Genomic DNA, 21,449 nt, shown 5'->3' with positions numbered 1-21,449 from the left:
TATTCATGTTCACGTTCACACAGATCTTTGCCGGCCGTCTTTCCTGCAACGGCAGCTTTTCTGTATTCCCTTTATCCTGTAATATGACTTGCTGTTGATCTCTTACCCTGGAAACAAACCTGCTCCGCTCAGCATAAGTTGCCATGGAGATCTAGCCCAGTAAGAAGTGAACCAGCATCGTAGGACCGGAGACCCAGAGTTTCCCCTGAAGTTAGCCGCTAAGCGAACATCCGGCTTCGTAGTGCAGGCCTCTGGCGTCTTAAGATAATGCACAGATCTTGTTATTATATAGCAGTGAAGTTGTCACAGAAACCAAGCCCAACCACTGATGCTGTTCAGAAGATGGAGTCAGCAACAATTAAACTGTTTTAAATGTATTTATTAAAAAACTACATTTTGTTCAAACCACAGACTGTGAGGGTGTAGTTACAGAATGATTTTAGCCGTCTCAACACCAAAGACCCCAAATGAACAGAGAAATGTGAGGCAATAAATAATATCATTTACTCTTGGACTTCTGTGGAAACAGCAGAAAGCACAAAACCAAAGTGCTTGTGATAAATATCTGCCATTCACAGTTTACACAAACAGGCAGCTATGACTTTGGCTTCCATTACACAGTAAGACGTTTTGTTCTGAGAGCAACGTTCCAACAGAGGATCTGCAGCTCATGTTGTGGTGGTCAACAACGTGACACGATGGATATCATTTCACCACTTCCTTCTTGTATCTTGTAGCAAGTCATGTTTCCTTTGTTCAGTCCAGGTTAAGAGCATGACACACACAAAGGTGTTTTCTCCCTTTGGACAGAGCTCCGATCCAGCCGTACACAAGGAACACAAAGTGAGGATTTAACTAAACATCACTGTTTTCAAGAATCCTCCCCGGCGCATTCATCATGTGAGAAATAAATGCTACCGCTCTCCCTTTGAGAGCGAGCAGGTGGCCGTCAGAGGGTTTGCTCGCGGTTCTGGCTCTTATAGTCTCGCAGCTGTTTGATGTCAGAAAGCCGTCGTACAAAAACTCATCCATCGTCTGCTTTTACCAGCAGGACAAAAACAAAAGATGTCAATAACATTGAATTTGGGGGGGGAAATTGCAGGATGAAAAAAATGATAAATCTGAAGCCCCCCCCCCCACAGTTTATTCCACTCAGAAGTGGCTATGAAAATATCTCTCTATAAACAGGCATAGGTGATCTTTCTGCACACCACACGGTGTGTGTGCTCCGTGTGTGTTGGCACTGAGGCAGTGTGTATGTGACAGACAGAGCGGGGGGGCTTCAGTCGTCAATGAACGTCAGCCGGCCCGGCCCCTCGTTCTTCATCCAGCGCCGGTACCTCTTCATCCTCGGGTCGGTCGCCATCTTAACTTTCATCTCTTCCTCCTGCTGCTTCCGGTGCACCTGAAAGAAACACACACACACACACACACACACACACACACACACACACACACACACACACACACACACACACACACACACACACACACACACACACACACACACACACACACACACACACCACACACACACACACACACACACACACACACACACACACACACACACACACACACCACACACACACACACACACACACACACACACACACACACACACACACACACACACACACACACACACACACACACACACACACACACACACACACACTAACATAATGAAATGTGTCTTTGGCGAATCAGATCAAATAAGACTCCCCACACAGTACAACATACAATTCATATACACCACAAGAAGGAAGTTGCATCACAAAGTGGCAGTCTTAAAGAAAGCCCAGAGCGGTCCATTCCATGATCTGACATTAAACACCATGTGACCACTCTCAGAGACTGAATCACATCGCGTCCCACTCAAAGACCATCAAAGCTCTGACTGACATATGTGACCTGCTCTATCGAAACCAGTCACATTGACCCGAAGACACATTTTGAGTTGTATACACTGCTGGAAAGAGGAGATTCCTAGCTTTCTAACAATATCAGGATTGTTTTTGTTCTCCAAATATTAAGCGAAATATGTCACATTATATAATGACTGTCACCGAGTCATCACTTTGAGAAAAAGGCCTTCAAAGTTTCCTCTCTCTGGAATCCATCGATCTGATTGGTTATTAGCGGACCAATGATCAAAGTAGTACGGGGGGGAAGATATTTTCGTTTGGATTACTGGGGGAAGCTCGCGAGTGTGTGTGTGTGTGTGTGTGAGTGTTTGTGTATACCTGTGTGTAGTGCTGCGTACCGGTACGCCGAACCGGTACTGGACTTGTAAAAAGTTTCGGTTCAAGTCCGGTTAAAACCGGAACGTCGGGAACCGGTACTTGGACTCGCAGAAAAACTAGCACTTACGTATATTCTGGTGTCTGTGGTTATTTAAACATTCCTGATAAACGTTATTCAGCGTCAATAAATGAGTGCTAATCCCAGTGTGCTCAGTGTACAACATCACATGTCATTTCACCTTCGATTCACGGTTTGAAAACGTAGAATTTCGCCACATGCTAATGCTAACCGGAAGTGAAGAATTTTCAGAATAAAAGTACTAAGTTAATAGTGTGAACTTCCAGTTTTTTCAGAATAAAACTGATTTAAATTAAATAGTGTATTTAATTCAAAATTACGCCATATCAACATTGATTTTAATTTCTAACAGTATGTATGTACATCACTATGTATGTAGTATGTACTGTATAATGTCACATGTAGAGTTGTAGAAAATACATGGTGCACAGACAGTGCAGTACACTCTGACTGTACAGTCAGTCACTACAGTGTAGCCTATACTGTATAGTAGGTGTGTAACAGTGTAATGCGTATAGTCTACTCTACACTCTACCTTTCAGCAAAGCTTTAGGGATGTAGGCTCAGTCAGCTCAGGGACTGTTCGGTTACTTTAGTTTGGTAAATGAAATAAATGTTTGAACTTTGTAGTCGTTCACTGTAGTTGCTGTCATAAGTCATTTGTAGACTAAGTGGCACATTTGTACTTTGTAGAGAAATGTAGACACAAGTTGGAAGGGAACACAATAAACCTGACGAGTTTGAATTTGAGTTGATAATTAGCTCACAATAAGTTCACTTTAGTTACTCACACAACTTGACACAAGCCATGGGTTCAGGTCCGGACTTATAAGTCCGGACCTGAACCTGAACCTCTGGACTTGAGTCCGGACCTGAACCTGAATGTGAGTCCAGGTACGCAGCACTACCTGTGTGTGTGTGTTTGTGTATTTTTGCGTCTGTGTGTATTGTTTGTTTCCCGGGGAAAACCCTAACGAGAAACACCGGCTGTTGTTTCGCCTGCTGTGACGTTAAGTTACTCCGTTCTCCGCTTGTCATTATGCCGAAGCTTCAAAGCTGTATTTATCATCTGAATTTGCCGAAACAAGTTTAATATCCTGAAAGCCAAGACTTTGTTTAATTTAAATCAGATGAAAACAAACTGTAACGGACCCTGCCGTGTGATCTATGATTACTATACATTCATAATGTCAGCGGAGGGAGGGGGGGGCGGCGTGTGGAAGAGCAGATTGCGAGTGAGAGGTGCTTGTCTTCGTCCCTTTACGAGCTTCAAACATGTATTCATTGTGTGATTTTGGAAATAAAAGTTTCATATTCTGAAAGCCAAGACTTTGTTTGTTTAAAATCAAACTAAACACCCGAACCCCGAAAAACTAGTTTCTTACGCAAATCCACGTTTATTTTGAAATGAGCCGTTGCGACTTCCGACTGACTTCGATAGAGCGGGTCACAAATTGGCAGGATTCTAAAAAGGAAACAATTCTATAGTTGGAGCTATATTGATTTATGTTATTCAATTTGTTGTTTATTGTTCATTTACCTTTATTTTGCTGCAATCCAAGTTAATTGGTTGTTTTAGGCTTTGCTTGCACACACATAGGCATACGATGCGTCACTAGGGTGAAACAGGTGAAGCACAGGAAAGGCTCCAGGACAAGAAGAGGTGACACGTTGCCAAGTGTCTTTGTTGATATTGGATCATGCTAATGAATACAGACGTGATGTTCCTGTGGGACTGCGTGACATTCACCAGCTGCTGCCTCAGGGGCAGGCTTTCAGTTTTATTTCCTCACGTTTTTGCCGCTATAAGGATCAATACTCGTAATAACTCTTACTGACAGGTTTGCAAGAATCTAGAGGAGAACAGGAAGAGAAAAGAAAAGGAGAAAGGAGGCTGAGGATCTAACAGACAGTATTCAGATACGCACCTCGTAGTTGTCTTTGATCCACAGCCGCTTCTCCAGGAACGTCTGCTTGGAGCTTTCCTCCAGACTGTCGAACTGAGACTGAGACATCTTCATGTTCCTCCTGAGGAGACGGGTGAGGGCTGAGTACGCACTACTATGCTCAATGTGTAAAGTGACTAAGTAGAATTAATCAAGCACTGTGCTCAAGTACAATTTGGAGGTACTTGTACTTTATTTCAATGTTATGTTACTGTGTACTTCTACCCCATTACAGTTCAGAGGTACATGGTGTACTTTTCCTCCACTACATGTATTTAATCCCTTTAGTTACTTCTCAGATCTGGATGAATGATGTGAAATCTAACCAAGTGTTGAATCAGACTTTAGTTCCACCTGGAGTAAATCCACCAGCTACCCTGCAGTCTACAAAGTACTTCAGACTAGCTGCACCTTCACCAGCTTTGAGAACACTTTCATGATCAATCATTATAAAACATATCACACACATTGGAGGAACTAAGTATTTGATCCCCTGCAGACTGAGGCTCATTTTCTCTTTCTTCCATTCCTGAATAATGGCACCAACAGTTGTCTCCTCGTCACTGAGCTGCTCTCTGGTGGTCTTGGAGACAGTCCCAGCCTGGTGGAGGTCTACAGTCTGGTCCCTGAGGTCCTTAGACAGCTCTGTAGTCTGGCCCATGGTGGAGAGGTTGGAATCTGATTGGTTGATTCTGTGGACAGGTGTCTTTTATACAGGTAACTAGTTGATGTTAGGAATACTTTCCTAAAGGAAATGGACGTATGTAACCGGTCTGAGGGAGCCAGAATCCTTGTTGGTTGCAAGGGGATCAAATATTTACTTCCCATAATTAAATGCAAATCCATTTTTATCTCTTAAATTATGTACATTTCTGGATATTCTTTTTGATATTCTGTCTCACTGTTTATATAAACCTACCATGACAATGACAGACTATTCATTTCTTTTTAAGCGGGTACACTTAAAAAATTGGCAGGGGATCACATACTTATTTCCTCTACTGTATATTATTCTGAAATGGACCAATCTTCACAATGACTACTTTTACTTTTGGTACTTTAACTATATTTTGATGATAATACTTATTATATAAAATAATTCAACATGTATATGTCCTATGCCAATGCCATGTCTTTTTATGCTGCTGCAAAAAAAACATTTGCCAAATTGGGATCAATAAATTACTATCTTATCTTATACTTTTACTTGAGTAATATTTTTGAATGCAGGACTTGTACTTGTAACAGAGTATTCCTACATTCTGGTACTTCTACTTTTACTCAAGTAAAATATCTGAGTACTTCTACTTTGACTTAATGACAAGATATGAGTACTTGTTCTTTGACTAAAGCACCAGCTCTGAGTAGCTCTCCCGTGTGTCCCGTGTGTCCTGTGTGGCCCGTGTGTCCCGTGTGCCCCGTGTGTCCCGTGTGGCCCGTGTGTCCCGTGTGTCCCGTGTGTCCCGTGTGTCCCGTGTGGCCCGTGTGTCCCGTGTGGCCCGTGTGGCCCGTGTGTCCCGTGTGCCCCGTGTGTCCCGTGTGTCCCGCGTGGCCCGTGTGTCCCGTGTGTCCCGTGTGGCCCGTGTGCCCCGTGTGTCCCGTGTGCCCCGTGTGTCCCGTGTGCCCCGTGTGTCCCGTGTGGCCCGTGTGCCCCGTGTGGCCCGTGTGCCCCGTGTGGCCCGTGTGCCCCGTGTGGCCCGTGTGCCCCGTGTGGCCCGTGTGCCCTGTGTGGCCCGTGTGTCCCGTGTGGCCCGTGTGGCCCGTGTGCCCCGTGTGCCCTGTGTGTCCTGTGTGTCCCGTGTGTCCCGTGTGCCCCGTGTGTCCCGTGTGCCCCGTGTGCCCCGTGTGTCCCGTGTGGCCCGTGTGTCCTGTGTGCCCTGTGTGCCCCGTGTGGCCTGTGTGGCCCGTGTGTCCTGTGTGCCCGTGTGTCCCGTGTGCCCTGTGTGTCCCGTGTGTCCTGTGTGCCCCGTGTGCCCTGTGTGAGGTGAAGCTCCAGCACTGACCTGATGAGGTAGACCTTCTCCTCCTCTCCGTACTCCTCCCTGCAGAGGGTGAAGCGGTAGATCCACGAGGCGTACCAGCTCAGGTAGGTGGTCAGGTAGTAGGGGAAGAGCACCATCTGGCAGAGCAGGATGTCGGACAGGTTGGGCTTCTGGTAGCCTCCCTTGATGTCGATCTTGGTCTTGATGATGTCCCGGATCACCTCCTCCTCCTGCTCCCGGATCTCCTCCTTGGAGCGCCGGTTCTTGCCCTTCTCCTTGCTGCGGTTGAGGAGCCCCTGCTGCTTGGCGATCTCCGTGGCCTGGATCCGGTACTTGGGCACCGTCACCAGGTAGTTGATGGCCTCGTTGTAGCTGCTGTGCCAGCTGTAGAACTGGAGGAGGAAATCTACTTCTTATACACTCATGGACCAAGTATTTGCCGTGCACTCGGGTATATTTTTTTCTGGCTATTTTGAAAGAGGCAGACAACTGGAGAAAAATCATTTTACAATTACATGTAATTGTAAAATGATTTTTTTACATCCACCCAAGTGTTTTTGATTTTGCAGCAATTCCGAAAGGCATGTATGAGGGAGTCACTCTGCACAACTGTTTAAGCCTGAATCTAAGGAACTGATGGAACTATAATACATTCATTTATACTCAATTAAACGTAGATTCTCATTTGTTATTATTTTATATGAGAGTTGTTAACATTCCTTACGTTTTTCTTTTGCGCCTCTATACCGAGCTGTTAATTCCACTTCTTGTATATGTTTTGAAGCAATTCATCCCTGTTCCAAACTAACTCATCAGTTTTCAATAAGTAAAAAAGGTTAGTACCTGGAAGATGGAGATGGCGCAGATGGTGACCAGGATGACGATCCTCACGTCCACCTTGGGGGTGAGCTGCCTCCTGTAGTAGGTGTAGTAGTGCTGGTAGTACTCCTCTGGGTGGTCCAGCATGTAGTCGTAGTCCCGCCGAGTGTCCTCATCCTGCACACACACACACACACACACACGATCACTTTCATCTTTAATGAAGGCTCATCAGCACGAGAACATAGGCAGGTCTTTTCTGAAAGGTTCAAAGCTTTATTCACAGAAATAAATGTTGCAGCTTTATTTTTGTTGCTTAACAAACTATTTGGGCAAACCAAAAAAACCTCTACATTTATTACGAAAATGTACAAGTAATCATTTACAAAATATAATTTTAATCTAACTGAATTTCCAAATTCAATCCATAACTGTAAATGTCCATTCTTTCCAATACAACATGTCTTTAATACCTCACTTCAGTAAACACTGATGAGTTATATTCTTTAAAGAAAAATGAAAAGGTAATTTCATGTGTTTAATTTAATTTGTCTACATTTTGAGAGTTTGATAGGCTAGACAAGCATTACTGTATGTACACTGCCTATTATTCTGTATATTTATATTGTTTATTCAATATATATATATACACTATAGATATATATCCTTCATTATTCATATGTGTATATTCACTGTTTTGCATATTTTGTTAGTCTTCTATACTTGATATGTATATCTTTATTGTTTTTTTTTTTTTTTAAATCATTTTATTTACCTCTAATTCATTGGCAGTGCCTTATCTATGCTGCTGTGACAAAGAAACATTTCCCAAATCGGATTAATCAGGTATATCTTATCTTCTTAATCCAATCAATTGAAATGATCAACTTTGAGGAATTTTTAACAATTGTTTTGTTTACCAGGTTGCGCTAGACTTTTTCGCTGACGGTCAGGATCGTAACATTTTCGGGTGGGTGGGTGGAGAGAGCACGCTTGTGAACTGTCAACGTTCATCAAAAACTTGCAGACATTTCAATTATCTGTTCGGTAGGGGTGTAACGGTACACGTACCCGTACCGAAATTATTCGGTACGGGCCCTTCGGTTCGATACACGTGTGTACCGAAGTGTACCGAATGAATATAACGTTAAACGTAAAAAATTGAGAACGTGAACAACTTCTTGGAAGTAATCTCAGGTGCTGCGTCGCAGCATTCAGAGTAATTTGCTCCCATTGTGTTCAACGCGTCATAGAGCGAGCAAGTCATTTCATTGGACGAGGTGGTCAGAGGGATGCGTTCAAATGTAGTCAGTAATTTGAGGAACTGTCGAAATGGCGAATGCAGATAAAGTTGAGCTCGAAAATCCTCCAGCATCATTGAAGTCTCCGGTTTGGGAAAATGTTGGTTTCGCAGTTACGTACAAGGATGACGGACAAAGACAGGTGGACCGAACCAAAGCTGTTTGTCGGCATTGTTCAACTAAAATTGGTTACGCGGCTGGCAATACATCAAACTTTCACACTCATTTGAAAAGGCATCACCCGAACGTGAATATCACCGGTACCAAAAGACTGAAGTGCAAACCCAACTCCCGCTAGCATGTAAGCCTCCACCACTCGCAAAAACTTCAGACCGAGCCAAAGCTATTACAAACGGCAAATATCCTTATGTTGCCATGTTAGCAAAGCGCTACCTGGCTGTATCTGCTACCTCTGTCCCTAGCGAGAGGGTGTTCTCCACAGCAGGAGACATTGTTAGTGCCAGCTGATCTGCCCTTTCAGCAAGCAATGTGGACAAGTTCATCTTTCTTTAAACAAACATGAAAATACAATGACAAGCAAGTCATAATGTCAAGCTGGCTGCTTAGGTACTAGTACAGTAAAGTTCAAATACAGATTATTTCAGTTCATCGAAAAGCTGCACCTTAATGTTTATTTTATTATATTTTATATTTATTTGAGTGAATATTCATAGTTTAATAATAATTAAAAACCCAAAACTAATAGTTTATGTTTTGTGAGTACTAGAACAGTACAGTTCAAATACAGATTATTTCAGTTCATCGAAATACTGCACCTTAATGTTTATTTTATTATATTTTGCATTTATTTGAGTGAATACATTATTCACAGTTTAATAATAATTTAAAAAAAATATGTTATGTTTTGTGATAATTTTTTCTGCTGTCCCGAAAACGTACCGAACCGAACCGTGACCTAAAAACCGAGGTACGTACCGAACCGAAATGTTTGTGAACCGTTACACCCCTACTGTTCGGCAAAGTTAGGTTTGAAACGGTATAATTTCCTTTTGGGCGGGCGGGCATAACACGGCATAACACCGGAGCACCGCTGCGGGGAAACTGTGTCGCTGTTCTGAGTTTGTTCTAATCCATCAAAATGACGGACGGCTTTCAGATTTTTCCGTCATTGTTAAAAAAAATCCGTCTCAGACGGAAAATATTCGGTTAACGCGACCTCTGGTGTTTACTGTCAATTAGCATATAGTATTAACAGTATCAGATAAATGACTTCCTCTGACTGTCCAAACACAGGAGCAGACCTGGATTCTACCCGGCATTCTAAGAGATCTCATTGGTTACAGGTGTGTTCACGTGTGCTCTGCAAGGCTCCGAACCCCAACTGCTCCCTGGTGGAGCCTGTCTGCCCTGACACCTCTCCATGGCAACATATGCATGTGTTTGTATCTTTATATGTATTCAGACCTTATGTGTGTGTGTGTGTGTGTGTGTGTGTGTGTGTGTGTGTGTGTGTGTGTGTGTGTGTGTGTGTGTGTGTGTGTGTGTGTGTGTGTGTGTGTGTGTGTGTGTGTGTGTGTGTGTGTGTGTGTGTGTGTGTGTGTGTGTGTGTGTGTGTGTGTGTGTGTGTGTGTGTGTGTGTGTGTGTGTGTATGTATAACTGAATTTCCCCTGCGGGATAGATAAAGGATCTTCTTCTTCTTCTTAATGGCAGTGTTTCAAATCAATTTCAAACCGAGTAAAGGTCATGGTCAGTAACCTGGTCAACATGTTGCCTACATGAGTATGTGGTTTCAGTCATTTGAAATGTGAGGTAACAGATAACGGCTGGTCATCCAATGCGATGAATTCAGCTATCTTGGCTGTTGTTTTTTGGCCTTTCACTGTTTTGGGGCAGTTTCTCTTTCTTTTTAAAAGTATCCGGCTTGTAAACATTGCATCTGGCTGTTACACTGCCTTCACTTTCAATTTTATAATACTTCCAAACTGCTAACATTTTCTCTGTCCTGACTCCCGAGTCACCAGCTGAACGTAGCCTCTCGTTAGCTTACTGCTACTAGTACACACTCTTTGAGAGAAATAAGCAACCAGGTCTGAAAACAAGCCCAACAGAAGCAACACATGCATGATGTTGTGTCATTTTAAACCAAAGCTAAGGCCTCAGGATGACTTTAAGACGTGAACATGGTCATTTTTGTTTTGTAACATTAAATAAAATAATTTTTTTAAGGATTCCCGATCCCCTTCTCCCGATTCCGATCTTTTAAAAATCACGTGATCGGCTCCGATCCCTGATCACGTGATCGGATCATCTCTACATCCATCATTACACTGAGCTTCTCCTACCTTCACACGTCACCTAGTCCTGGCCAAGGACCAGTTTAGTGTGTCTTATTACGAAAAACTACAATGAGCACAAAAAGATGTAAACATACTATGAAACACTTCAACATAATGAAAGTGCATTTATATAGAAATATATACCAGGGCTGCCAACACTCACGCATTGAGCGTGAGAGTCACGCAATTAACCCATATCTCACGCACTCACGCCACACTTGCCTTTCCTCACGCTAAGTTTTCGTCCACAATAAATGTATATAAATATTAAAGTGAAGGAACAGCAAACCGAGCGGTCTACGAAATGAGACGGTCTTTTGGCTTAGTTCAGTAAAGTTGGAACGATATTGGGAGATTCTGATTTCACGGATCAATAACTCATAGGGATGTAACGATACCAAAAACTCACGGTACGACAATATCGCGATAACAAGTCCACGGTATGGTATTTATCGCGATATTGAATAATATAGAAAAAAATATTCAATTTTTTTTCTTTCAATCAACATTTTTTTTACTCGGAAAATGTTTCTTTATTACATAATAAATGTGATTTGTACAGCATGTCAGTCGGATAGCAGTATTTTAAAGTGTCAAAAACAAAGTGACAGTAACAGACTGGAACAAGAAAACCAGTGTTTTTGTACCTATAGTTAGGGCTGTGCAATTGATCGTATTTTAATCGCGATTACGATTATGGCTTGCGACGATTATGAAAACAGCATAATTGACAAAATATGATTATTTTGCTGGGTGCGCTTTCGCCCCTCCCTAAAAGCCCACTCGGCCACGTGGGAGTGACATGTGTTGTGAGTGTTCAGCGCGAGCGAAGACGTCAGAACAAGAGCAGCAACTCGTTAAAAAGAAGGGTAAAACTATTTCCACTATTTGCAAGTACTTTGTCATTACGTTTCACATCGCTAAAGATGTGCCCAGTTAGCACTGTTAGCAACCACGGCTTCAAGCAACTTGTCAACACGTTGGACAAGCGTTACGCGATGCCGTCTCGGTATTATTTCAGCAGGTCTGCGCTGCCTGCACTATATGACAAATGCCGTGGGGAAGTTGAGAGAGATGTGGCTTCAGCTGACTACTTTGCTACCACAACAGACCTATGGTCCAGCCGAGGGGTGCTGAACCAGTCGATCGCGAGATGTGTCTAAAAATAGAACAACAATATTCTGTTTTATCGTTAATGTCCTGTAACATAATCTTCCTGTGCCAGAATAATGCACTTGAACGCATCAAAGCTTTGTGATTGGCCGGCGTCACCCCATGTGTCGGGGCGTGGCTGAGGGTCTTCAGTACAGGTGGCTTGTCACCTGCCTGCGCTCATCTCTGAAACCAGACCATGTAAACAGGCTGGTGCTTCTTGCAAAACATCTTTAAGAGATGACATGAGCAGCCCTACCAGCATTTGCCATGGTGGCCTAAACATTTTTATTTGGTCTTAAATTGTAGTTCAACATTTATTTCCTGTTACTTCTGGACCATGACGGTTGGCCAGCCTTCAACGTTTAACTGAGTGGAATATGTTGAATATGTTTTACCAAAATGTTGGCTATATGTTAAGGAGTGTTCAGTAGGTTGTGACAGTGCACTGCATCATATTTGATTTAATTTATTTTGGTCTAATTTATTTGTATTTATCATATTAATAATATATGTTTAGTATGGTTTTGGAAGTGCGCTCCAACATATTTGTTGATCTTGTTTATTGGTAAAATATTATTTGTTTTAAAGTTCAATAAATGGTCAATGAATAATCGTCAAAATAATCGTGATATCAATTATTGACCCAAATAATCGTGATTATGATTTTTGCCATAATCGCACAGCCCTACCTATAGTACTACCAAACAAAGTAGGCCTTTTCTTTGTGCCACTGCATCTCACAAATAAACAAGGACATTTAATAATCAGACCCTGCAATAAAATAAATCAAGTTTCACTTTAGTTTTTCAAGTAACTCAACTCAAACTCACGAGTCACTCACTCAGCATCATCAGACAGGTTTTTAGGAATATGAGAATGTCCACATGTCCAGGTATTTATAAGCTGGGTGTTTGGGCATTTACAATATCCCCTGCTCTGGAAAGAACTCTCTCGCTTGGTGCTGATGTTGCTGGGACAGCAGTGGTCGCGTTAACCGAATACTTTATTTATCAATGACGGAAAAATCTGAAAGCAGTCTGTCATTTTGACAGATTAGAACAAACTGGGAACAGCGCCAGCGTTCCCCGCAGCGAGGCTCTGGTGTTAACCATATAATTTCCTTTTGGAGGCCATGCATAACACGGCATGTGGTATGCATGGCCTCCAAAAGGAAATGATATAGTTTCCAAACCGTACTTTGCCGTACAGATCAACACATGTCTGCGAGGTTTTGCTTTACGCACACACGGCATAACACCGCCCCCCCCCGTTGACAGTTCACGAGCGTGCTCTCTCGTGAACTGTTCAGACCCGACGGGTAATAAGGGATTATGACGGACATTTTACGATCCTGTCTGTCAAAATGACGGACAGCGAATAAGTCTTACGCCACCTCAGTGGGAAGGAGAGATATGCTTTGGCCATGGGTGACAGCAGTGGGTCAAACTGTGCATCGTCTCTCCACCACTTCAAAAACAATAGTTGTTGCCAAGAAGGTGAGGCTTATTGACAGAGATATACATACTGTTGGTACTTGTCAATGTCTCTAGGTCTACAACATAGTAAAACACTAACACCACACTTCCATACTTACAGTGTGCTGCCATATGGCATTCAAATCATATCAATATAAGAAGACATACTATGAGTACATTTAAAGAGGACATCACATGGCAACATCTGACCATACAGAGAGTGTAAAGTCCCTTATGATATTATATTATAGGATGTACAGTAAACACACATGAACCCCTACAGGAGCAGGCCTACAATGTAAGCTGGGAAGGAGAAGGTGGTCTACCTCTACTCTGGTGCCATAAGGACACGTTGCAGGAAAGGAGAAGTAATAAGGACATGAAACAGAGTCACAGGCACACAGAGACACACAGGGACACACATAGGCACACAGGGACACACAGAGACACACAGGGACACACATAGGCCGTTTCTCAATGTCGAGGAGGAGGCTTGCTTGGTAGCACATGTATGCTGGGCATTTAAACAGTCCTTCGGCGCCACTCGATGACGTAGTATACTTGAAATAGTGGCTCTGCAGCAGCTTTACTCGACATTGAGAAACACTCAGGGACACACACGTCTCAAAGCTCGCTGCTGGACATGACAGTGTCCTCTGAAGGGACACCCTCTCTGAGACTGACCCACCTTCAGCGTCTCGTACGCGGTGGCGATGAGCAGGAACTTCGTGTGGGCGGACTCCCGTGTCTCTCCCTCATAGCCGGGCTCTCCGCGCCTGAACCGGTCCGGATGGTACCGGCGGGCCAGCTGCCGGTAAGCCCGGGCGATATCTAGCTTGACGGCCTCCCGGGAGACTCCGAGCACATCGTAGCAGACCTCGGTGCCGCAGTACAGGCCCTCCACCAGCCCGGAGGCCGCCGGCAGGGAGCTCACGGAGAGCAGGAGCACCGCGAGCCGCCACCAGCTCTTCCCTGTCCGGGGACACCCAGCTCTGCCGCCGCGGCTCCGCTCCATGCCCGCAGCCATCTCTGTAAACCTGCTGCCGACCATAGGCTGTCCCGTCGCCTGCTGCTGACATCATCAGTACGCGCAATGTGGAAAGATGACGAGGCATGCATCAAAGATCGTCTGTGAGAGGGAGTGATGCTGGAGAGGGGAATGCAGACATTCCTATCACCTGAAGCTGAATTCTGACCTTTTTGTTTAGAATTCTGAGTTTAGTCGAAACTCTCACTTTTTTACTTTTGTTAAGAGTTTAATCTCAGAATTCGGATTTTGTGAGATTAAAGACTGAACTCCCAGTTATGCATTGCATTTGTCAAGATGTACATTTAAAATAAAGTAGTGTAAACACGTCATTGCAATGCAAATTGTTTGTCCATTTTGTAGACATAAAGCTGCATTGATTTGACAAATAGATTCAGGAGATTTATTTTGCTCTTGGTAAAGGGTATTTAATCTGGTTGAGCAGGCCCTGATGCCCCAACCACACCACCCGGATGCAAGAGAGAGGCAGATGGTGGTGTTTCTGTGGAGACAGTCGGGGCTGGAGGTATCTTCAGATTCTGCCTTTACCCCTTTCTGAATCCAGCAAAGAAATCTTGGTCAATGCATGTGTCACTTCCTGGCTGGACTACTGCAATGCGGTCCTCTCTTCCCACCAAACTCCTCAACAAGCTCCAGATGATTCTAGAACTCTAGAGCTTGCACCAAGTCTGACCACATCATCCCTTCCTCTTCCAACTGCACTGGCTTCAATACAGTATTCAATACCGGATCGAATACAAAAACCTCTTACCCACATATACCACCCCTACCTGACCTCGCCCCTACCTATCTCACTGACCTCCACCAGGAGTCGGCCCCCCCTCCTGCTCACCCTCAGCTGTCTGCTAACATCCCCACTTCACAGCTCGTCACCATGGGTGCCAGGTCTTTCAACTACACAGCGTACACACACACGCACACACACATGCATGCACGCACACACACACACGCACACACACACACACACCTCTGACACCATCACTACATTCAAATCCACCTAAAAACTCACCTGTTCAGGGGCCTCATTTATAAAGGGATATACGCTTAAAAAATGGCGTACGCCAGTTCCTACGCAATGTTTCCAATTTATAAAATACTAACTTGACGGGAAAACGTGCGGTCCTCCACGCAGGGCCGGCCCTGACCAATTTGCCGCCCTAGGCAAGATTTTAGCTGGCGCCCCCCCCCCCCCCCAAATGCAGACACTCACTATGATTTGCGCGTGCACGGTGTGGCATGACCACCAACACAGAAAGATATTGACACAAGATGTGTGCAACTGTATTTAGTTTCCTATCCATTTGAACATGATTTAAGTGGGGGGGGGGACCTCACCTCCTCTAGGGGGGTCCGGGAGCAAGCACCCCTGGGAAGACTTTTTTTTTTTAATATTGAAGTTACAAGCAACAATCTGGTGCACTTTGAGAGCACCCCTATGGGTTGATGCGCCCTTAGCATTCGCCTATACTGCCTATGCCGAGGGCCGGCCCTGCCTCCACGCAAACTCTAACCCATGCGTACGCACTAAGCACAACAACGGGAGAGACGAGAAACTGCGACACCGTTGGCAGAAGGAAGAATGGAGAGAAATATGTGGAAATAATACCATAAACAAAATGTTACCTCTCATTTATCATATATGAAGAATTCATTTTCACAAATTGATTAAAGCCAATCTTAAAATGATTTAACAAACGCCTGTTTGAGACTCCTCAGTGCACACAAACATAACTTGGAGAAATAAATAAATACGGATATGTTATTTAAAACCACCTCGAATATGTTGTGTTAATGTTATGGAATGTTTTCTCATAAATGATGCGGTCAGCAGGAGGACAGAATTACGTCTAAACTGACGCTGTTTTGCATTTCTATAGGTTGTAGATACGAGCATTCTTTCACACACAGTGACGTCACGAGCTACCCACAATGCAACGCTCGCCATATATATATATAAATACGCCATTTTCCTGGAGGTGCTAATATAAACAGCTAGCTAAAGTAGCCAGGCAGAGCGCACTAGGTTTTTTTTCTGAATTAACGAACGAAGAAATCGCTGCATGTCTTCGGATTACATCTCTGGACTTGAGGGGTGTGCTCTAGGTCGTTACCAGCGTAAACTAGAGCTGTGTGGGTTGTCGGATTGCCCTTACAGACTGCCTGCAGATGTATGGAAAAACGACTCTCGAAAGTGGCCTTCGTCGATTTTGGCAGCATCTATGTCTATCTTCTGGAAACACCAGGGGCCTCATTTATAAAGGGATATACGCAAAAAAAATGGCGTACGCCGTTTCTACGCAATGTTTGCGATTTCTAAAATACTAACTTGACGGGAAAACGTGCGGTCCTCCACGCAAACTCTAACCCATGCGTACGCACTAAGCACAACAACGGGAGAGACGAGAAACTGCGACACCGTTGGCAGAAGGAAGAATGGAGAGAAATATGTGGAAATAATACCATAAATAAAATGTTACCTCTCATTTATCATATATGTAGAATTCATTTTCAAACATTGATTAAAGCCAATCTTAAAATGTTTAAACAAACGCCTGTTTGAGACTCCTCAGTGCACACAAACATAACTTGGAGAAATAAATAAATACGGATATGTTATTTAAAACCACCTCGAATATGTTGTGTTAATGTTATGAAATGTTTTCTCATAAATGATGCGGTAAGCAGGAGGACAGAATTATGTCTAAACTGACGCCGTTTTGCATTTCTATAGGTTGGAGATACGAGCATTAATCGTGTTTTATGCCGTTTGCCAAGACTTGATAAGTCGCTCGTAAAACACAAGAGGTATGGAAACTAAGAACACCATATACAGTATTTGGATAATTGTACAGCTGATTTAACACAACACATTTGTTTTATTTCATTTATGTGGTAGGTAGAGTTGTTGCGGTGGCGTTGAGACACACATGGTGCAGTGGAGCCGCTGCGCACAGCTGATCGACAGCTGGAACACAAACCACCGAATACAAAAACATAATTCAGATCCAGTCGTCATGACTCCACACCGGGGGGATTCCCCATTCACTTCTTACAGTTTCTCATCAAGGGGGGTCTCCTGTTCCCGGTACAAACACACTGCCTGAGGAAGGATGTGTATTGTTTTTGTCATTAACCTTTTTCGGGCCATTTATTTATTTATGTTGGTGACGATCCGACCTCCATGCTGCTACTCTGTTCAAACTGCATCCACCAAACAATATGATTTATCTCGACCTCCCCAAAATAACCAAAATCTGACACGATGTGAGACGTCTTTTTTAGCTGTTCTGTCGTCATTTCCTGCGATCTTCTTCATAAAGTCAGTCAGAATGAATGAATGAATGGGCGTTTCTTTTACTATTTATAGGCAAATATGGGCGTTACGTGAAAGTAAGGGAAACCGGCGTAGGAAGTGCTGTACGCACTTTCCTCGCCGGTGCGCAATGTTTGGTGAATCGGGAAGTGGCGGAAAATTTCGGATTTCTACTACGTAAGCAACCTTCCCACGTGAATCCTACGCACGGCGTTATACATGAGGCCCCAGGTGAATACCCCACTTGTCACAATAATATTATCATGCCATTGCATATATGTGGTATTTTAGAGTTGACTATATTGATTAAGGCATTGACTATGATATTCTGCTTGCACCTCGCGTGAAATGGCGGATACTGTTATGCTGTGTTCGTTATTCTCGCGTCCAGGTAAGAAGCTTAAAATAGGAGACTAAATGGAGTCTCTGAGAAGGTTCAAAATTGGTACTTTAATTAATAAAAAGCGCGGTAATGTTACAAGCAGGATATTGTTCAGTCAGGAGAGAAAGTCTGCAGCTTCCTCTCCCAGGTGCTGGCCGTGCAGAAGAGAGCCTCCAAGCATTCGTCTTTCCCGCTTGCTGGTTGTTCGCTCCTCCTCTCTGGGAGCTGGAGTGACGTAGGGGACTTCCCCCCTCGTTCGTGTCCGATATCGCGTTAAACAGAGGATTTCGACATTTTATATTCATTGCTTACTTCCACATGCCTTTTCTCATCCTTATCTCTTTCATAACTTTATATGTAATACATGTTAACGGCGTCAATAGCCACTTTAATGATACTAATGGGCGGTAGTCCCGGATGTCGTCATGACGGATTTTCAGAATAAAAGCTTGGTATTGAGAACTTCCGGGTTTTTCCAGAATAAAATAGCATTTAAACTGACGGTATGTTTAAGGTACATTATGCCATAAAACATTGATTTTAATTTCTAACAGTCCCTCCTTACACACCTAAAAGGTGTGTATAATACTGAAATCAATGAGTTCTTCATCTGAACTCTGCATAGCACATAACTCATATTAAAAACATTCAATCAAAATGGAATTGTTCAATAGCCTCAACTTTACAAAAATACAAAAAATACTTTGACTGTGCTTAAACATAAAAGTGTTCCCTTGTGCATAACTTCTAGTGTTAACATTCAATATCATTCTTCAAAATGGCAGCAATGGCTCGGCATCAGAACATTTCTTCCTCCCTCCTTTCACAGAAACCTTTCCCACACCACGCTCAGTGTTAAGGCACTTGTTTTTACAAAGTGAAAAGAAACAAACCATTTTAAAATAGCAATGATTTATAAAACATGAGATCTACCATATTAGAATAGTGAAAAAATAATAAAGAATAAATAAACTATCTTGGAATAAATGGATTCACTCCATTTTAGCATTTTATTTTGCTCACTTCTTCACATGATTTCATAATTTAAAGTATCACATCAGCTGGACATTCATTGAACAATCTCATCATTTTCATCAATATCTGTATATGGGTCGTCTTGTTCTGCTAGCATTTGTAACCGTCTCCTCATGAGAAATGTACCCTCCCTCCTTTCATACCATTTAAGGTATGAAAGTAATATGTTCTCTAGAAGAGGCCGTTGTGATCAATCGGTACGTTAGGACATGGAAATGCAACATCTAGGCCTCCCCTGGGCCCCCTATGCTGTCCTTGTGCACTGTGGAGCCTAAACTCCCCCTGGGACTGGTCTCTTAGCCCTACTGGCTTTGGGGGGTTTCGCCATGTTGATTAACTGCATAAAAAACATCACTGGCTGTGCTAGTGCACAGGTCCCAGTCCAATCCTGTGGCAAGACTGAGTACAAGGTTTTAGTTCCATGATACCACCAAACACCTACTCTGGGGTACGGCATTCTAGACAGTCATTTCTGGGAGAAGATTTTGGTCAGTTACAACAGTTGTAGAGTTTCATCACTTGAAAGTTCCCACTTCAGTAGCTTTGGGTGGTCTGTTCTAATGCAGTGATAAAATCCCTGAAATGGTGTGAAAACCAGTGGAATATCACCAACGCATTATACTAATTTATCTTCAATTATGGTCTCCTTGAAGAACCATGCAAACCCCTTTAACAGTGTGTGGAACCTTGGGTGCCCGAACATGTGATAATTACTCCCTCCTTTAATAAGGACTTTAAAAACAGAAGTGGTTTCTTTAATGGTTTGTAGTTCAATTCAGGAATGTTCACTCATGGCAGATATGTTTCTCCTTTTAAATAACATCTCTAAATGTCAGGTCATCACTGATTAATGATGTCAGGTCAACACTGATTAATGGATGAGCATTAGGAGGTGGTGGCACTTGTCTTTTAAAACTCATACTCTGGTGCCGTGCGCTCCCTCTGAAGGGGCAAGTAAGATTTAAAACATCTGCAGGGTGGGTTGAGCGACCCCTTCTCCCTGAACGATATTTGTTGTTGAAAATATGCACCATTAAAATGAGTGATCCAAGGCCCCGTATGTAGTACTCCCAATTATACTAGTTTTTCAAAATTAAAATTTGCAATCGCTCTTTGCCTAGTGTCTTTTTAAAACTCTACATCTGGTTCGACAAACAAATGTTGATTCCACCTTATCAGTTCTCCTGAGGTAACATCCATGCTACAATGGAGACATCAATACTCTAGATTGGAATACTTTCTTTGGCTTGGTTCTAGCTCGACCTTTAACATTTTCCATTCAAATAAAGATTTGTCTGCTTTCTATATTGTAACAAATTAAATCTTCCCCAAATTCTCACATGAATAAGAATCTCTGTAAGAATAATTTGTTTATATGATGAAAAGATTGAATAATATGTTCTACCCTCAGTGTGTTTTTAGGATTATTTTCTAATAAGTGTGTTTATGTGTAAACTCACTCACTCCCGTGTTCCTTCTCTCCCCCTCTGGTCGTCAAGCCACGACCCCCTCAGGTTCTGCTGGCCCGTGCCAACTCCTCTGGTTCTGTCCTCTCCTCTGTCCTGCCTTCTCCTTAGTCCATCCGCTCTTGAATCCTCCCGCTGTAACTCTTTTCAGTGGCCCAACTGCTTTGCATTTCATCTCCTCCTTTTCAGTCTCTACGCTGTTTCATGGAGGGCGTATTCCGCTCTCATGTCCCACACTGATGTCCCACACTCTGCTCTTGTGCCAAATATCGTGGCTCAGTTTGGTCCTGATTGAGGGACCGATGAGAGTTTGCCTCTTTGTCAGCATGCTGGTTTGGTTCTGGATGCCTCAGGTTGTTGTTGGTTCAGCTCGGGTTCTCTGTCTGTTCGATGGAGGAGGAGTCTCCTGCGGTGAGGTCATTTGTCTGAAGATGGGGTCGTAGCAGTCTGACAGGCAGAGAGAGAGAGAGAGATCTCGGGACGCATTACCGATAGCTAATTCCAACACACTGAGGAAAAATATATCCAATCCTTTCTACTCCATTTTCATAATCTTACTATCTGTCTTAGATGTTAAATGTCATCTAAACCCAATTAATGTCTACTAATGGTTGTGCCATATCCCTAAACATTGCTTTCACCCACTGTAACATGGCTACTCCAAATAACTCTTTCAGGAAACCATTTTCTTCTATAAATTAAAAATATCTACATGTTTCAAGCACCACATATTTCACACACTATAAAAGAACGTCCCCATATGTTCTCCATTACTCTAAATCTCACTGTTATTTAGAACATAAGTAAGTTTTGTGACAGGACATATCTGCAATGTCACCACAATCTGCAGCTGGGGAGTTTGTAAGTACAAAGCTGTACTTGTGGGCTAGTAGCCTGTTTCTAC

General features: G+C 43.2%; 1 protein-coding gene across 1 annotated transcript; it reads right to left on the bottom strand.

The window, feature by feature from the left end:
• Positions 1 to 358: 358 nt before the first annotated feature.
• dnajc25 (DnaJ (Hsp40) homolog, subfamily C, member 25) lies at positions 359 to 14,600 on the bottom strand. Its single transcript, XM_034096103.2, has 5 exons — positions 13,990 to 14,600; positions 7,097 to 7,249; positions 6,275 to 6,645; positions 4,254 to 4,353; positions 359 to 1,405 (listed from the first exon to the last, which is right to left on the bottom strand). The coding sequence occupies exons 1-5, from the start codon at positions 14,350 to 14,352 to the stop codon at positions 1,283 to 1,285; spliced, it is 1,110 nt and encodes a 369-aa protein (XP_033951994.1). The 5' UTR covers positions 14,353 to 14,600; the 3' UTR covers positions 359 to 1,282.
• Between the last annotated feature and the right edge of the window lie 6,849 nt (positions 14,601 to 21,449).

The sequence above is a fragment of the Pseudochaenichthys georgianus genome, chromosome 12 (assembly GCF_902827115.2).
Source record: "Pseudochaenichthys georgianus chromosome 12, fPseGeo1.2, whole genome shotgun sequence".
NCBI classification, from domain to species: Eukaryota; Metazoa; Chordata; class Actinopteri; order Perciformes; family Channichthyidae; genus Pseudochaenichthys; species Pseudochaenichthys georgianus.
Note: the sequence above shows the minus strand (reverse complement) of the source record. Positions and strands in the feature narration are given on the sequence as shown.